The sequence below is a fragment of the Diorhabda sublineata genome, chromosome 11 (genome assembly GCF_026230105.1).
Source record: "Diorhabda sublineata isolate icDioSubl1.1 chromosome 11, icDioSubl1.1, whole genome shotgun sequence".
Classification (NCBI taxonomy): Eukaryota; Metazoa; Arthropoda; class Insecta; order Coleoptera; family Chrysomelidae; genus Diorhabda; species Diorhabda sublineata.
In genome coordinates this window covers 4,124,053-4,143,890 of record NC_079484.1, presented here as the reverse complement: position 1 = coordinate 4,143,890, position 19,838 = coordinate 4,124,053, and the positions used below count along the sequence as shown (strand labels likewise).

At 35.5% G+C, this 19,838-nt stretch overlaps 1 protein-coding gene across 1 annotated transcript; it reads left to right on the top strand.

The window, feature by feature from the left end:
- Window positions 1–698: 698 nt before the first annotated feature.
- Window positions 699–19,214, top strand: LOC130450419 (cuticle protein-like). The gene is made up of 8 exons (XM_056788792.1): window positions 699–720; window positions 1,071–1,249; window positions 1,310–1,555; window positions 7,966–8,035; window positions 8,415–8,655; window positions 15,308–15,317; window positions 18,638–18,874; window positions 18,936–19,214. The coding sequence occupies exons 1-8, from the start codon at window positions 699–701 to the stop codon at window positions 19,212–19,214; spliced, it is 1,284 nt and encodes a 427-aa protein (XP_056644770.1).
- Window positions 19,215–19,838: the final 624 nt, after the last annotated feature.

The window sequence follows — 19,838 nt, the reverse complement described above, 5'->3', positions numbered from 1 at the left end:
CAAAAGGAAGATTATGAAATTTCTGAAATTTATAAAGATATTTATTTTGAATCTATTTATCATATACATAATACTTTAAGGTACGGGGGTCAGAAGAAATGTAATAAAATCTATCGAGAGATTGTTTTAAAACATGACAGTAAATTTTAAGGCTCTATATCTCTGAACATACTTCAATGTAAGTAATGAAATTTCCAAAGTTTATAGAGAAATTTGTTGTGAATCAAATTAATTAAAGCCATCCCACATTCTAGACTATTTAAAAGGATTGGTATTGATGGATCAAATGTAAACACTGGGATACCCCAATATCCATATACATACATCGTTATCCTCGTCAGGATAAATTTTTTGTTGATTATTTTATTCTTATAAGAAAAAGCGTGTTTTTAGTTACTTGTTGCACATACATTTAGTCTACATCTTTATTATTAAAAATAGAACTTTACATAAACGATTTATTACCTTTATTTCAAGCAATTATAAAGTTTGATAAATTAGTGGCATTATTAAGAGAGAAAGTAATCGTTTTAAGTACAACTGGTGAGTGATAGTTGTGTGGAATGCAAGAACCATTTCATAATTTGACCGTGATTATTTACATTGCATTATTTTACCGGCAACTTATTGTATCATATAAAAAGCTCAACAGCTCCAGTTCTCTTCAGTTCACTCCACAATTTACAGATAATAACATCATGTATTCTAAAGTGAGTATTAGTTAAACAATGAGATTGACATTTCAAACCTCTTCAAGAGTATAAGTAACTAATCAAAATATTTTTTTTCAACTAATGAATATTGGAAAATTAGGCAACCATAAAACTTGAAAACGTTTGTAAATTTGTCAAATTTGAAAAATTAAAACAGAAAAAAGGATAATTACAAATTCAATGACGACAAAATCAATGAGAAACTATTATAGAACTGAACTTTTCGTACATGAAGTAGAGCTTAAACTTATTTAGTACAGAATTCTTTACTTTACATGGTACCCTATAATTGAGCTAATAAAGAAATAATAGAGAAATAACAACCTATATCATTTATTTTATCTTAGATCTTGTCAGTATTAGCAGTTGTAGCTGTCGCCCAAGCTGGTCTTTTGGATTACGGACATGCAAATTCGTATTCCTCTGTGAATCTTGGTGCATCACATGGATACGCTGCTCCAGTTCTAGCACACGCTCCGGTCGTGGCACATGCTCCAGTTCTTACACACTCTACTCACGAAAATGTCGATTACTATGTACGTATTTATTTTTCTAAAATATTCAATTACATTACTCTGAAAATTTGTATTTTCCAGGCTCATCCAAAATATGAATTCAATTATGGAGTGCAAGACGGACATACTGGTGACCACAAAACTCAACATGAAGTACGTGATGGTGACGTAGTCAAAGGTTCTTACACTGTTGCTGAACCTGATGGTACTCTTCGTACTGTCCACTACACTGCCGATGATCACAATGGCTTTAATGCTGTAGTAGAAAAATCTGGACACCCAGTACATCCAGCTCCCGCTTATGGAAAAGTACTTTTGGCTGCTCCTGCTGTGCATAATGCTCCCTTATATCATCATTGAGACCGTTGAAATATCGATTGAGTATTTATTTTCGTTGTATTACTTATTATGTAAATACTTTTATTGTTATAAATGTGCAATAGACTGAATGGAACTTGTTTTATTATTCAACCAAAGAAGAAAAGATTGTGATGCTCTAGAGTCTCCTATTTCTTATTGAGGACCTATTATTAACACCACCCTGCATCAAAATCAATGTCGAAATGAAAATAGATCTTCATCCAGCAGTTTTTCACGTTGATTTCAAATATGCAATTAGTTTTTTTCGATCGTTAGGATTCATTCCCTTCCACTAAATAATTATCAGACACCATCAACGAATTGCGGTGATTAAATGTGTACAATGCGTGAAGTACACATTCACGATTCTCGTTATAAGTTAGGAATTTAATGTACATCGGCCTGTTAACAAGTTTTCCTCGTTTGTCGGCACCTTACTGACGAGCGCCAAATTCAATCATGCATCGACTGCAGTCATCTTTGCCAAAAACAAAATAATTCGTTACTCTATGTCACCTCAATTAATTTTTTATTCATCTTCCGTTATCTGTGTTTGATTAGTCCTTATGTATTTAGTAAAGATCCTGTATTTTGCCTATTTCAACTCCACACTTCAAGATCAAGACAAATCATGGACATCCCATAAAGTTTGTTGCACTTCTCTGGAAGGATTACGTCTATGGAAAGCAGGAAAAAGAAGCAAATGCCCTTTTTGAAAGGCAGAATCATGTAAACGACTGCTATTTTTGTATGGTAAAGATCAGTGGATAGCACTCTAAAATAAAGATAGCATTGTGTACTACAGATTCCATCTCTACCTAAAATTTTAATCGTAGATGAACCGCAACTGTTTACCATAGCAGAATTGAATCATTTGGTTAGAGATTTAAGCCTATCGAAAGAGGAATGTGAGGACGTAAACGTAGAAGAGCTTGGAATGAACACGAGGACAGGATGACCATGGACATCAACATCTCAAGGATGACAAGTTGGAAACTACAGGCCTAAAGCCTAAAATACGTAGAAGAAGAAGAAGAAAGAGGAATCTGAAGTTCTGGGCTCTAAACTGAAATAAACAAAACCTCTTAGCCCCAGGTACATTCTTTTAATGGTTTTGGCAAAGAGAACGAGATTTACTACTTTCTTTGAGGAAAAAAATTCTATGGTGTCTTATTGTAATATTCCCGATCTAATGAAATATTTTGGAGTCACTCAATTTTTATTGATTCCTCTGAACGAAGTTTAGAAGTAGCTCTTCTACATAATGGCTATAAATACGCTTCCATTCCAGTTGCCCAATCTATTCACTTAAAGAAAGCACATGAAAATGTAGGAACTCTATTGGACAACATCTAATATGTGTCAATGGCTTGTGTGTGGCGATTCCAGAATGCTAGATCAACAGCTGGGTTATACGAATGAGACAGTAGATCTCGTGAGAAATATTGGAAACAAAAATTGTGTCCTAAGCGATAAAATTTTGTACGTGGTATTTTGCTACTACCACCGCACTGTGCAGCCTGCAAATAAAGTTCTCATTTGTTCAATTCACATTTTAGAACATAAATATTAGCAATATTGGACCTTTTTACGTATATACTCAAAAATGGATTATTTAATTTATACAAACCATATTGTGAATAGAGAAATTAAAACCTTTTTAAACTTGGTATCACACGCAACTATTTTTGATTTGATAGTGGCAATTATTACTGTTAGAGACTTGAAGGAGCATGTGTTTCAAGTATGGAGACGCCGCGTTGTTTAATATTTCTTTGGGAACCATAAAGTGAAAGTTTACTTTTGTTTGCAAGGCTTTAGCCCAACCAATATAAAAGCTGCACCAGATTCCACTCTGAGTGAGACTGCTCTGCTAAATGAGGTGACGATTCCAGAAATGTTAAAAGAAATTACTGGATTATCGTCGACTGAAAATGCGGGAGCTAGCAGACATAAAAGAACAATAAAAACAATGGACTGAAAACGGAGAACTGGTTTCTAAGGAGGCAAAGACCATTCGATCTTCAGGCAAGGTCTTGGCGTCGTTTTTTTGGAATGCGAATGGGATAATTTCCATTGGCTATCTTAAAAAAGTAAAAACCTTTAGTGGCGAGTTTTTTGCGAACTTATTGCAACGTTTGAACGAGGAAATCAAGCAAAATCTTCCGCATTTGGCTAAAGAGAAAGTGTTGTTTCATCAAGACATTGCACCAGCTCACTCACTCACTCACTCAGTTTCGCAATAATCCGGATGCTTATTCGACGATCTGCACGCTCAATTTGGTTGATTTTGGTCACTCAAAAACGCACGCACGAGATAGAGAATTGTCCCCATAGGCGTCTTGCATCAATTTATAAAACTCAGAGTTTTTTTCGATTTAACGAGAAATTTGAGATTAATACGTTGCTCCTGTCTACCCCGTCCGTTTAAGGCGCCATCTATGCGCACAGTCTCGTAATTTAATAGCCGGATCTCGCATAAAATATTATCATCGCCGCAAATTCGTTTGTTGGTTGTTGTGGCGAGCAATAACATGTCCTGGCATAGTCACTTGAACGAACTAGCTAAAGCAGCATCACAAAAAATTTTGAGCCCTCTTTAAGACTAGAAAGCTATATACTTAGAAACTGCTTCTTATTCTATACAAGTATATACAGGTGTATATAAGCGATTTATAAGCGATCCAGAGAAACCTAAACAGCCTAGAGAATAGAGGAAAGTCGCTGAGCTGAGTTTGTTTTATATGCATTATCAAGGAACATGCTGTCCAACATAATCCCACCTACAGCAGTATTTGCAACACCTACTCAAAAGGCAGACGTGGAATATCAATTTATCGAGCCTCCGTTCTTTGGAGAAGTTCAGGCCCGTGTAGTTAACTCTTCCAAACACTAAAACCAACAGAAGTTGATCAAATCATCGCAGATATTTGGCAAAACATCAACAACGTCTATTTCTAATGTAAAAAAATGAAATTCTATTGAACAAATATCACAAATTACTTATAGTTATCACCCTTTCGAGGTCGAGAAAACAGGTGAATATTTCTGTTAAGAAATTTATCTGATATTTATCAATTGCATTTGTAATTAGTTTCTTTAGTACGTAGACAATCCCAGAACAGTATTTTTAAATATACATAATGATTATTCTATTAAGAACGATTACCACATCATCAACAGTGTCAAAATAATCGGAGCGAAAGTAATTTCTTCTAATATAATATATCATTGGGCTATATCACTGAAGAATGCAATTTCGTAAGTTTTGACCGTGATTATTACGCACGCATTTGTTGTACTCGTTGGTTATTGTATAAAAGCTCAACATTCTAATTACCGTCGTTATATTTAAATGTTGAGTCGATAATATAATGTACTCTTAATATATTGAGGATAATAACTTTATTAAAAAATCAATTACAAAACTCTAATAATAAATAATAAGACTGTAGTTAAAGTGGTTTTTTGTATTACGGTCTTGTTAATATTCAGTGGTAGCACCTGTCCATGGTCATGCTGCTCCTCTTCTTGTACATAAATTTTAGATAATATCCCAGGATAATAGGCAGTCGTCGAAAAATGATCAAGCCTTTGACAATTCTCCTGGAACTTAGCCATAATTCAGATAACATACTATTGAGTTTACAGAATAAGATAAAAAAAATAGTACAGAAAAAGTCTTATTTATTTTTTGCATGTCAATCAATCATTTATTGCAGCACATGGAGGCTTGGTGACATTGTGATTTACATTTTATTTTATTTTTAAAACAAGAACACCTGTTTGTTCAACATTGCTTACCAAACTTAACCTAACCTAATTCTTGCAGCTCTTTTTCAAAATTTTCACGATCTACCATGATCTTCTCCATAAAAACAAACATTGAATTTGGCTTCGGTATTGGCCCTTTCGCTAGAAGTAGTATAGGACAGCAGATAAACGCTTGGCTTTTTTCAATAGATATTCTATTATCCGAATTTTAGCTAAAATATTGTCCAGCATTTAGTTAATACTCCTGGAGAATAGGAATGCGTTACGTGCCATTAGCCAACTGCATATTGTCCTGGGATATTAGCTAAAATCCCAACTTGTCTATTGACCTACGACATAGATATTTAATACAACACACAATAAATCATGTCACTGACACCCAGATCGCGCTGTCATTGTCAAATCCACATAGCGTTTAAGAAGTACCAACTTTCAAAAGTGAAATTTCATGACATTTCGATTATTCGAAAAAAAGTGACAGCCATTTAAGTGTTATTATCAAAACAATTTCGAAAAGAACAATTTGTTGTGGATCCATCTCTTCACATTCTCTCAACATTTTTTTAATTCCATACAAATTTGTGGATTTTAGATTCAGTAATATTATAGAGACACGTCAAAGAGACGTGACAGTTCGTGTTTGACTAATGATACCAACGTATAAACATTGACATTGACATTGATTGATACTAACGTCACTCAATTGGTTGTTTTCCTTGAATCTCTCCACTAACAATTTGTTATATTATAGAAGATATAAAAGGGTTGTTTATATACTTTTTCAAGCGATTTTTTAAATTTTTCTCTCCTTAAGAACCATCCTCGTACTTCAAAGAATATAATAAAAAATTAGCGCGAAATCGGTTCAGCTGTTCATGAAAACACATTCAGTGATTCGTTTTTATATTATATAAGAATATATCACCTAAAACATGAATATTTAAATAGAAGTCTGTTTTGACGACAATATTTTTTTTTCAGTTGTTATTTCTCAAAAATAAGTTGAATATATCAATTGAATACTTGTAGTTAGATTGATAATCATGTTGTAGGTGATCTATTAATCAATATAATTTCCCAAATTGTCAATGTCAAGTAATGACGAACTGTCAAAATCAGCTGATGCACATTGAAAAATGTCCGCCGTGGGGTAAACATTAATGCTTTTGCCGAAGTTTTTGTGTGGTTTGTGAATTTATTTGATTTTGCGAGTGGTACCATTTTGTGATCGGATGAAGCAATCTTCAAGCAAGACTAGTAGTACGATCAATCGATATAACTTCGTGTACCGTAACGACGGAAATTCGCACGTCTTTATTGAATAAAAGAAGAGAAGAAGTTTCCCGGGATGTATTACTGTTCATTTTGGAGTCTGGCTAGGCAGACGAGGATTCCTTGAGTGATCTGCACGGTCATGTTACCTGACACACTGTGATTTCTTCCTGCGAGACCCTTTCAAGGATCGCGCTTTTGCAAGAGGACCACGCACTCTTCCCGATCCCCAGCCTGTAATTTAAGAAGAATTTGAAACTCTCCGTGGACAGTTTGACATGTCTTTTCATTTACAAAAGTTGCTGCAAGTGTATTGATCAAAATTGGCATCAATTTGAACACTTATAGTACCCCTTTTTCGAAATCCTTTCGTACTTTCTTCTAATAATTCATTTCGACTTTTTTTTCATGCAAATTAAAATATCTTACCAATAAATTAACCTTTACTTATATTTTTATCGATTTATAAAAGTATTTGAAAAAAATGTGATGGTACCTCTTGATGAACCGAACTATATATGATAAATCGATGAATTCCTCTCTTCATTTTGCAATTGATTAAAGGCCAGAGCTAATTATCAAAAAAATGTTATTAGCAATGGCAATTATTTCCTAGATATATCGCGATAAAAAATATTAATGGAATCGAACAATGATTTTGGTGTGGATGTTTCACAATTTAACCGTGAATATTACTTTTGCTTTGTTGTGCAGGTTAGTTATTATGCGATATATAAACCTTAAGCGGTTTCTTTCTCTTCAGTAGAACTTGCACCTTCCACTTAGTACATTATGTATTCAAAAGTAAGTTTATATTTATTAACAATAGATATAATACTGCCTTTTATTTTTTGTATCCGGCACGATCTTAAATACCACAAATCATTTTTCTTTTACTTTATAATGTTAAGAAAACATGTCATAAAATTAATTGATCCGTAAATTAGAATAATTCATCAAATTTTCATACATACAAACAGATTTTGTTGGAAACAAAAATATAGAATCGAAATGATTACTTAGAATTATACTCAATTCATTATTTTATATGTTACTCTCTTTTATAAAATTATTTCATGTATGTCTATTGTATTTTTTTTTAAAAGTTCCTTAACTTGTTGTCTAGCTTTTTTCATCTTTATGTCATTTTTTTTATAAATCTAAATATATATAGAGTACGCTTTATTAAAACGGAAACTAATTGTTATTTTTTTGAAAATTTAAGATGTAACTTGCTGGTACATGGAATCTGGGAGTTTTTTTTAACTTATTTACATAAATATCTAACAGCTGACGAATAAGAAAAAAAATTTAAATTAATCTACTTTCAGATTTTAGCAGTATTAGCTATCACAGCTGCAGCTCAAGCTGGTGTTTTGGACTATGGTCATGGACACGCTAGTTCATACTCTTCTGTAAACTTAGCTGCCCCAGCAGTCGGACACGGTTACGCTGCTCCACTTCTTGCACATGGGCATGCTGCTCCACTCATTTCAGTTGGACATGCCGCTCCAGTTTACGCACATGGACACTCATCTCACGACAATGTAGATTACTATGTGAGTACCGCGACTCCAATTTACCATTGATCCTTTTTTTATAATTATAAACAGCCTTCTAAAGATTAAAAACGTAGTAAAATAATCAGAGATAGTCTGGACTTAGATCCTGAATATTAAACGACCAATAATAATATTTTAAACCACGTTGCACTTATAAATGCATAATTTAAATAAAATTTTATTTTAGGCCCATCCAAAATACGAATTCAACTATGGAGTTAAAGATGGACACACCGGAGACCATAAATCTCAACATGAAGTCCGCGACGGAGACGTAGTCAAAGGATCTTACTCAGTAGCTGATCCAGATGGTACTCTTCGTACAGTTCACTACACCGCTGATGACCACAATGGTTTCAACGCTGTAGTAGAAAAATCTGGACACCCAGTGCACCCAGCTCCTGCTCCAGCTTATGGAAAAGTACTTCTAGCTGCTCCAGCTGTTCATCATGCTCCTCTGTACCATCATTAGAGTTTAAAAAAAAAACGTAAATTGAATGTTGTGTAAATATAAATTTCTCCTTTTGTATCAGACAGGGTTATTATTGTTATAAAATAAAAATTGTACTAGATTTATGTCGTTTTATTGTGTCTTATAGACGTTACAAAAAAAGCCAACGACATAGAGAACATTTCTTAGTCTGCTGCACTCCATTCAGGAAACTATTTTATTATAGCTAGAAATATGCAAGAAAAAATGGTTTTTTTCGAAGTGTCCATCAAGTATTTGACACTGGATGAAAGACTTCCCACCCAAAATAAAAGAACAATCAAAACAATGAACTGAAAATGAAGAACCGGCTTTAAGAAAGCAAGGACCGTTCTACCTGCAGGCAAGGTCATAACGTCGGGTTTTTTTGGTTGCGCGTGGGATAATTTTCATTGATTATCTTGAAGAAGAAAAAACTATGGATGGCGAGTATTATGAGAACTTATTGCAACGTTTTAGAGAAGAAATCAAGCAAAATCTGCCGCATTTGGTTAAGAAGAAAGTGTTGTTTCATCAAGACAATGCACCAGCTCATACATCCGTTATTGCAATTGCCAAAATTAATGAATTAAAGTTTGAATTGCTATCTCAAGCACCCTATTCGCCAGACTTAGTCCCCTCGATAACATGTTGATAAATGAATATATTCTTTTCTGAAATTATTGTAATTTCTCGTATATTATCCAGAACAGTCTTTTCTTTTTTGCATAAACTGATCCAATACAAAACATTAAGAGCTTTAATGCCTTCCAGCGAGGAGACGGATTCTAAAATATGATTTCTTGTATCCGCTGGCTTCTCATTTCTCATTACAGCAGCAGTTTCTTCATAATACATTAAAAATTCAATATTGAAGACGCTTAATGGCAAATATTGGCCGGAGAAACGGAGGCTGCTGATGGCAACCACTCATTCGATTCTTTTGTATGAAGCGGAGGTCTGTTCAGACTCCCTGAGAATAAAAAAATACTGCAAAGCGATGACGATGGTACAGAGACAAGGTGCACAACTCCTACCAGACTGTATCTGCACAAAATGTCCTAGTGGTGGCTGGTATAATTCCTGTGGACCTCCCGGCTCTCAAGAATAAGAGGATAACAAAAGCATCATTTCTTGTATCCGCTGGCTTCTAATTTCTCATTACAGCAGCAGCTTCTTCATAATACATTAAAAATTCAATATTGAAGACGCTTAATGGCAAATATTGGCCAGAGAAACGGAGGCTGTTGATGGCAACCACTCATTCGATTCTTTTGTATGGAGCGGAGGTCTGTTCAGACTCTCTGAGAATAAAAAAAATACTGTAAAGCGTTGACGATGGTACAGAGACTACTCCTACCAGACTGAATCTGCACAAAATGTCCTCGTGGTGGCTGGTAGAATTCCTGTGGACCTCCCGGCTCTCAAGAATAAGAGGTTATACAAAAGCATCATTTATTGTATCCGCTGGCTTCTCATTTCTCATTACAGCAGCAGCTTCTTCATAATATATTAAAAATTCAATATTGAAGACGCTTAATGGCAAATATTGGCCAGAGAAACGGAGGCTGTTGATGGCAATCACTCATTCGATTCTTTTGTATGAAGCGGAGGTCTGTTCAGACTCCCTGAGAATAAAGAAAATACTGTAAAGCGATGACGATGGTACAGAGACTACTCCTACCAGACTGAATCTGCACAAAATGTCCTCGTGGTGGCTGGTAGAATTCCTGTGGACCTCCCGGCTCTCAAGAATAAGAGGATATACAAAAGCATCATTTATTGTATCCGCTGGCTTCTAATTTCTCATTACAGCAGCAGCTTCTTCATAATACATTAAAAATTCAATATTGAAGACGCTTAATGGCAAATATTGGCCAGAGAAACGGAGGCTGTTGATGGCAACCACTCATTCGATTCTTTTGTATGGAGCGGAGGTCTGTTCAGACTCTCTGAGAATAAAAAAAATACTGTAAAGCGATGACGATGGTACAGAGACTACTCCTACCAGACTGAATCTGCACAAAATGTCCTCGTGGTGGCTGGTAGAATTCCTGTGGACCTCCCGGCTCTCAAGAATAAGAGTATAACAAAAGCATCATTTCTTGTATCCGCTGGCTTCTAATTTCTCATTACAGCAGCAGCTTCTTCATAATATATTAAAAATTCAATATTGAAGACGCTTAATGGCAAATATTGGCCAGAGAAACGGAGGCTGTTGATGGCAACCACTCATTCGATTCTTTTGTATGGAGCGGAGGTCTGTTCAGACTCTCTGAGAATAAAGAAAATACTGTAAAGCGATGACGATGGTACAGAGACTACTCCTACCAGACTGAATCTGCACAAAATGTCCTCGTGGTGGCTGGTAGAATTCCTGTGGACCTCCCGGCTCTCAAGAATAAGAGTATAACAAAAGCATCATTTCTTGTATCCGCTGGCTTCTAATTTCTCATTACAGCAGCAGCTTCTTCATAATATATTAAAAATTCAATATTGAAGACGCTTAATGGCAAATATTGGCCAGAGAAACGGAGGCTGTTGATGGCAATCACTCATTCGATTCTTTTGTATGAAGCGGAGGTCTGTTCAGACTCCCTGAGAATAAAGAAATACTGCAAAGCGATGACGATGGTACAGAGACAACTCCTACCAGACTGTATCTGCACAAAATATCCTAGTGGTGGCTGGTATAATTCCTGTGGACCTCCCGGCTCTCAAGAATAAGAGGATAACAAAAGCATCATTTCTTGTATCCGCTGGCTTCTAATTTCTCATTACAGCAGCAGCTTCTTCATAATATATTAAAAATTCAATATTGAAGACGCTTAATGGCAAATATTGGCCAGAGAAACGAAGGCTGTTGTTGGCAATCACTCATTCGATTCTTTTGTATGAAGCGGAGGTCTGTTCAGACTCCCTGAGAATAAAGAAATACTGCAAAGCGATGACGATGGTACAGAGACAACTCCTACCAGACTGTATCTGCACAAAATATCCTAGTGGTGGCTGGTAGAATTCCTGTGGACCTCCCGGCTCTCAAGAATAAGAGGTTATACAAAAGCATCATTTATTGTATCCGCTGGCTTCTCATTTCTCATTACAGCAGCAGCTTCTTCATAATATATTAAAAATTCAATATTGAAGACGCTTAATGGCAAATATTGGCCAGAGAAACGGAGGCTGTTGATGGCAATCACTCATTCGATTCTTTTGTATGAAGCGGAGGTCTGTTCAGACTCCCTGAGAATAAAGAAATACTGCAAAGCGATGACGATGGTACAGAGACAACTCCTACCAGACTGTATCTGCACAAAATATCCTAGTGGTGGCTGGTATAATTCCTGTGGACCTCCCGGCTCTCAAGAATAAGAGGATAACAAAAGCATCATTTCTTGTATCCGCTGGCTTCTAATTTCTCATTACAGCAGCAGCTTCTTCATAATATATTAAAAATTCAATATTGAAGACGCTTAATGGCAAATATTGGCCAGAGAAACGAAGGCTGTTGATGGCAATCACTCATTCGATTCTTTTGTATGAAGCGGAGGTCTGTTCAGACTCCCTGAGAATAAAGAAATACTGCAAAGCGATGACGATGGTACAGAGACAACTCCTACCAGACTGTATCTGCACAAAATATCCTAGTGGTGGCTGGTAGAATTCCTGTGGACCTCCCGGCTCTCAAGAATAAGAGGTTATACAAAAGCATCATTTATTGTATCCGCTGGCTTCTCATTTCTCATTACAGCAGCAGCTTCTTCATAATATATTAAAAATTCAATATTGAAGACGCTTAATGGCAAATATTGGCCAGAGAAACGGAGGCTGTTGATGGCAATCACTCATTCGATTCTTTTGTATGAAGCGGAGGTCTGTTCAGACTCCCTGAGAATAAAGAAATACTGCAAAGCGATGACGATGGTACAGAGACAACTCCTACCAGACTGTATCTGCACAAAATGTCCTAGTGGTGGCTGGTATAATTCCTGTGGACCTCCCGGCTCTCAAGAATAAGAGGATAACAAAAGCATCATTTCTTGTATCCGCTGGCTTCTCATTTCTCATTACAGCAGCAGTTTCTTCATAATACATTAAAAATTCAATATTGAAGACGCTTAATGGCAAATATTGGCCAGAGAAACGGAGGCTGTTGATGGCAATCACTCATTCGATTCTTTTGTATGAAGCGGAGGTCTGTTCAGACTCCCTGAGAATAAAGAAATACTGCAAAGCGATGACGATGGTACAGAGACAACTCCTACCAGACTGTATCTGCACAAAATATCCTAGTGGTGGCTGGTATAATTCCTGTGGACCTCCCGGCTCTCAAGAATAAGAGGATAACAAAAGCATCATTTCTTGTATCCGCTGGCTTCTAATTTCTCATTACAGCAGCAGCTTCTTCATAATATATTAAAAATTCAATATTGAAGACGCTTAATGGCAAATATTGGCCAGAGAAACGAAGGCTGTTGATGGCAATCACTCATTCGATTCTTTTGTATGAAGCGGAGGTCTGTTCAGACTCCCTGAGAATAAAGAAATACTGCAAAGCGATGACGATGGTACAGAGACAACTCCTACCAGACTGTATCTGCACAAAATATCCTAGTGGTGGCTGGTAGAATTCCTGTGGACCTCCCGGCTCTCAAGAATAAGAGGTTATACAAAAGCATCATTTATTGTATCCGCTGGCTTCTCATTTCTCATTACAGCAGCAGCTTCTTCATAATATATTAAAAATTCAATATTGAAGACGCTTAATGGCAAATATTGGCCAGAGAAACGGAGGCTGTTGATGGCAATCACTCATTCGATTCTTTTGTATGAAGCGGAGGTCTGTTCAGACTCCCTGAGAATAAAGAAATACTGCAAAGCGATGACGATGGTACAGAGACAACTCCTACCAGACTGTATCTGCACAAAATATCCTAGTGGTGGCTGGTATAATTCCTGTGGACCTCCCGGCTCTCAAGAATAAGAGGATAACAAAAGCATCATTTCTTGTATCCGCGGGCTTCTCATTTCTCATTACAGCAGCAGTTTCTTCATAATACATTAAAAATTCAATATTGAAGACGCTTAATGGCAAATATTGGCCAGAGAAACGGAGGCTGTTGATGGCAATCACTCATTCGATTCTTTTGTATGAAGCGGAGGTCTGTTCAGACTCTCTGAGAATAAAAAAAATACTGTAAAGCGATGACGATGGTACAGAGACTACTCCTACCAGACTGAATCTGCACAAAATGTCCTCGTGGTGGCTGGTAGAATTCCTGTGGACCTCCCGGCTCTCAAGAATAAGAGGTTATACAAAAGCATCATTTATTGTATCCGCTGGCTTCTCATTTCTCATTACAGCAGCAGCTTCTTCATAATATATTAAAAATTCAATATTGAAGACGCTTAATGGCAAATATTGGCCAGAGAAACGGAGGCTGTTGATGGCAATCACTCATTCGATTCTTTTGTATGAAGCGGAGGTCTGTTCAGACTCTCTGAGAATAAAAAAAATACTGTAAAGCGATGACGATGGTACAGAGACTACTCCTACCAGACTGAATCTGCACAAAATGTCCTCGTGGTGGCTGGTATAATTCCTGTGGACCTCCCGGCTCTCAAGAATAAGAGGATAACAAAAGCATCATTTCTTGTATCCGCTGGCTTCTCATTTCTCATTACAGCAGCAGTTTCTTCATAATACATTAAAAATTCAATATTGAAGACGCTTAATGGCAAATATTGGCCAGAGAAACGGAGGCTGTTGATGGCAATCACTCATTCGATTCTTTTGTATGAAGCGGAGGTCTGTTCAGACTCTCTGAGAATAAAAAAAATACTGTAAAGCGATGACGATGGTACAGAGACTACTCCTACCAGACTGAATCTGCACAAAATGTCCTCGTGGTGGCTGGTAGAATTCCTGTGGACCTCCCGGCTCTCAAGAATAAGAGGATAACAAAAGCATCATTTCTTGTATCCGCTGGCTTCTCATTTCTCATTACAGCAGCAGTTTCTTCATAATATATTGAAAATTTGGAATTGAAGACAAAAGTTGAAACATATTAAGCATAGCAATTATATTTGAAAACATTCAAAATGAAATTTTATCAGGTAAAAGTCGTTAGAACAATTCCACAATTGCTATAATGAATAGCGATTATTTTCTTTTCATATTGTTTTTTAACGGGACGATAAGGAATTAAATCTTGCTGTCAGCAAACGTTACTTTTGTAATTTGCAAATTTCCCTCGTTGTTGTTGATCATGAATGCAGGGTGAAGAAACTTCTTCATATTCTCTTGGTAAGAGACGTGGATTAGTAGCAAGAAGTGTGCCTTTGGATCTTTAGGATAATTGGGATTTGTATATAAAGAAAATAAAAAATAAATGACATAAGAAAACAGACTCAGCACTAAGGTTGTAACGGTACTAAAAGTACTACAATCTCTCAATATTTGAGCCTGTAAAATATTTAATAAACATAATAAAACTTTTAGCTTCTTCTTCTTATAATAAAGTAAGAGAATTTTGTCAAACATTTCTTTAAATTCTTCATTCTCTAATTTCATTGTAGCATGACTATTATTCTGTGAGCGAAAGGTATTATGGGCGTATCAGTTTTGACTCATTCTTTCAGGGACGAGCTCGTAAAAATATCTTAGAAGATAGTCGAGAATGAGAGAACAATAAAAAAAGATTGCGTCTAGTGTATGCCACGCCACGTTAACGATCAAGAGTTCAAAGCCATTCCTATTCACGATATGAGGTAATCTGAGTACAGATTCGAAACAAATGATGACATTACCTGCACGAATCATAACTACTATTTGTTAATATCATTTAAATAAATAATTTTTGATAGAATCGTGCTCATAATTATCTTTTTTTTTGAAACAAGACGAATAGTTTTTACGCAGTTTATGAGACTGCTGCTTGCTCCTAAATTGAGGTGTTAGACAAGGAAAAGCTCTGAGACTTCTACTATTCAACAACGTGTTAGAGACGAGATAAAAAAAGCAAATAGAAGTGCAAGAAAATTGTACGTTGAGTATCTACAGAAACCTAGAAATAGTTCATAGAGAAATAGAGAATTTATTAAATATGGAACGGAGAATTAAATACACAGAAAATGGGGATACACTATAGCAAGTTCACAACTTCAAATTATTTGAACTAGAACTCTATTGCCAAGGAATTAAGAAACAGAAATAATAATAAATGCCACCCACATTACGGGTAGAAAGGCTTATAGATTATATTGAGCGTTTTCGTAGTGGGATTGTGGCAAAATTAAATACCAAGGTGTACTAACTCCAATATATTTCCGAGCATTCGAATAATTATGAATTCCTGTGGACCTCCTGGCCTTCGAGTGTAGAGGATATACAAATCAGCTGAATGGACGCGACGACTAATAAAAGACTTTAGACTGTAGACCGAAAGGAAGTTTTGAGAGGTGAACTTAGATTACTGTAGATTACCTAGCTTTTGACGAGACGGTATCTTTACAAAATGTGTGGAAACGACTCAGATGATGCCGAACACACGTTCTTCGTGTGTAACCACTGGAGGAGGAGGTCGAGGAGACGTGGGGTTTAGTGGGTAGACTACGGGGGTCCCACATATCCATCAGCTCTCCTGGTGGAATCCGTTACTTGAATTCCGCATATTCTTAAAAAAAATTGTTGAGTACGTGCTCTTAATATATTCAAGTCACTCATATTGCATGAAAGTTCAAAATATGATCAGAATATACCGTTGGAACAAACCTTATACGTTTAATAATCGGTACTGTCTTGTTTTTAATACCACATATCACAAAAATGGTTGTATTACCTAATAAGTATTATTTGATTGATATTTAACAATAATAATTACTCCGAATATCCTGATAAATAACCTTAAAAACGACTCAACAGCAATAATTAAAAGTAATCTATACTAATTGTTGAAATAGGCTTCTCGTTCCGCAAAAATATCGTGCATGTCGCCTTGATTTTCTTCTAACAATCGTGATCAGTTGATACAATCAATACCTTAGAACATACTGGTAACTAGGTCACATTCTTTTATTTCGCCATAAGGTCGAGACTTGTGTTTTGGCAGCATGTCTTTAATGGTTCCTATCTTTGGCAATGGCAGTATATAAAAGACACAATAATGTTTTTCAGATTAGTACTATCTTAATTGTAACAAGATACACATTAACATGCTCTCAAAGGTAATTTAATTTTATTCAATAATAATATTTGTATAATTATTTATTATCGATAATTATTTTTAGTTGGGGTTTAAAAGATTCCAATTAATTCTTTTTACATTTTATGTGCATTGTTTACTTACTTACTTATAACTTATAAACAATATAGTGTTAGTATATCATATACCCAATTATTTATTTTGTTAAAAAGAAATTAAATATAATAAAAACTGAATCACTTCAGAATTCATAAGCAACGACCAAGTTGTTAGCAAGCACCCGAAGACAAGAATATATTACAAAATAATGACGTTATTAATGACTTTATGACTACATTATCAAAACAAAAGCTACTATTGAAGAAATATTGACATAGTATACGAAAACAATGAAGTTACGAAGAAGTCTATGCTATTTTCATATAGGTTTTTCAATATTGATTAGAAGATATAGAAAACATTTAATATAATTGGGAAAACTTTCAAGATTCATAGAAATAAATAATATATTGAAAAATTCTTAGCCTACTATAGAACCAAACAAAATTTAAATGTCAAAATATTTTATTACTCAACATATTCTCCTTTTAATTGGATACATTTATTACAGCGAACCTACAACGTCTCTAGACTTTACAAAAAATAGTTTCTTCTTGCTATGCAAACCAGACCTCCACAGCTTTTATTACCTCTTCGTTGGAAAAAAATCTACGAATTCAAACCTTAAATTACCAATTTTTTGGATGGCAACATGAGATTTGTGTTTAAGGGCATTGACCTGCAAAAACAAAACACCTTTGGATAGCTTTCCACGTCTTTTCTCGTTAATTTTTTCCTGTAGAGTGGTCAGTAATGTCGAAGAGTAATCTCCAGTTATTTTTCTACCCTTATCCAAAAAATCAATCATGATTACTCCATGGCAATCCCAAAAAACTGAAGCAAGAACTTTTCCAGCAGATTTTTGGACACGAAACTTCTTAGGTCTTGGAGAACCAGAGTGTCGCCATTCCATCGATTGTTGCTTTGTTTCTGGATCGTAGAAATGTACCCAAGTCTCATCCCTAGTAACAATTCGGTTTAAAAAGTCTACATCGTTTTCAAATCGAGCACAGATCGAACGCGATGCTTCTACCCTTGCACGCTTTTGGTCAGCATTCAAACATTCGGGGATCCATTTTGCAGCAATTTTTCTCATGTCCAATTTGACTTTTTAGCCCAAACATTCAAATATCTAGCAAAGATCATTCATAAAAGAATTTATGCAGTCAACAGATATATCTGAAGATACCTTTGAATAAATAGAAAAAATATTGTAGGAATATTCAGAAAGAAAGTTTATAGAATGGAAATCGGAAAGGATGATAACTAATTAGAAATAACAAATAGGCGATAGGAAAGTATTGAAATCAATAATTAAAGGTGACCAAAATCTGTACAAGAAATTAGGAAAACAGATCCTAATTCTTATTACAAGCTTTGATGTATTTACTTTGCAAATATTATATTCATAAGGAATATACATCAGTTTATAAAGTGAACAAACATTTTTTGTGACATTTAAATTGCTTAGAAAACAAGTACTTAAGATATACATCGAGAATTCTTTCTTTGATTATCCACCCATCAGCAACGATATATAAATATGATGGGATAGAATATAATTTTTGTTTTACAGACAAAAGTTATGAAAAAATAACTATTTCCAATATTACATACTGTATCTTCGAGTAATAAAATACAAAGAAATGAATTCTAATATTTTTTATAGATTCTTGCCATCGCTACCTTTGTAGCTGCTGCCAGTGCAGGGTTACTAGATTATGGTCACGCTCCAGTAGCACACAGCTACTCCGCTCCTGTAGCTCACGCATATACATCACCTGTTGCCCATGCTTACACAGCTCCCGTTGCTCAAGTTTATTCAGCTCCAGTTTCCCATGCTTACTCAGCTCCAGCACCTTACAAGGCTTACTCTTCACCCGCCCATCATGATGTTGATTATTACGTAAGCATACACCATATTTTCCTACTAATTAAGCTTTAAAACACTTTTTTTTCTTGTTTAGGCACATCCCAAATATGAATTCAACTACGGAGTCCAAGATGGTCACACTGGAGACCACAAAACCCAACACGAAGTTCGTGATGGTGATGTAGTCAAAGGATCTTACACCGTTGCTGAACCTGATGGTACTCTTCGTACTGTTCACTACACCGCTGATGACCACAATGGGTTCAATGCTGTAGTAGAAAAATCTGGTCATCCAGTACATCCAGCACCATCTCACGGCAAAGTACTTTTAGCTGCTCCTGCTGTACATCATGCTCCTTTATACCATCATTGAGAATAATGAAAATAATTTTTTGAACGTTTTTTAGTTATTTATTTTGTAAATTGTTTTTTTTTAATTATAAATATGCAATAAATGAAGGGATTTTATTTCATATTTTCATTAATTTTGAATGTTTTGAGTATTGACCAAAAAATGAGGCATGAAATTATCATATTTCCGTTCACGTGGGTGAAAATTTTGCAATCGATGATGTTTAAATTTAATGTTTAATGTTTAAATTCCTTTAAGACCCAAGAACAAAAACTGGAAGTACAATATTGGATGATACCTTCTAAAATCTACTGTTTTGTTAGAGGTTGAGAGAATTTTTTCCGCAATAGCATTTCTATAACCAACGAAGAAGAGGTTGTATGAAACCAGTGGACCTTGTTGCTTTGGTTGTGGCAGTTTGAAATATTCAGCAGCATTAGAATACATTTTCCCAAATGTATTTATACCAACTGACTTTGTAGAACATTTTTTATTGATGTAATTCAGGTAAAAACGACGATGTTTCATAACAAAAGGACACAATCCAATGTACTGTTACGAACAAGCTCGCCAAATGGGTCCTTAGGCCGGCACTGCCCAGCTACAATGAAATTTTAGAAATCGGCGAATGCGCGCGGTGTCTGT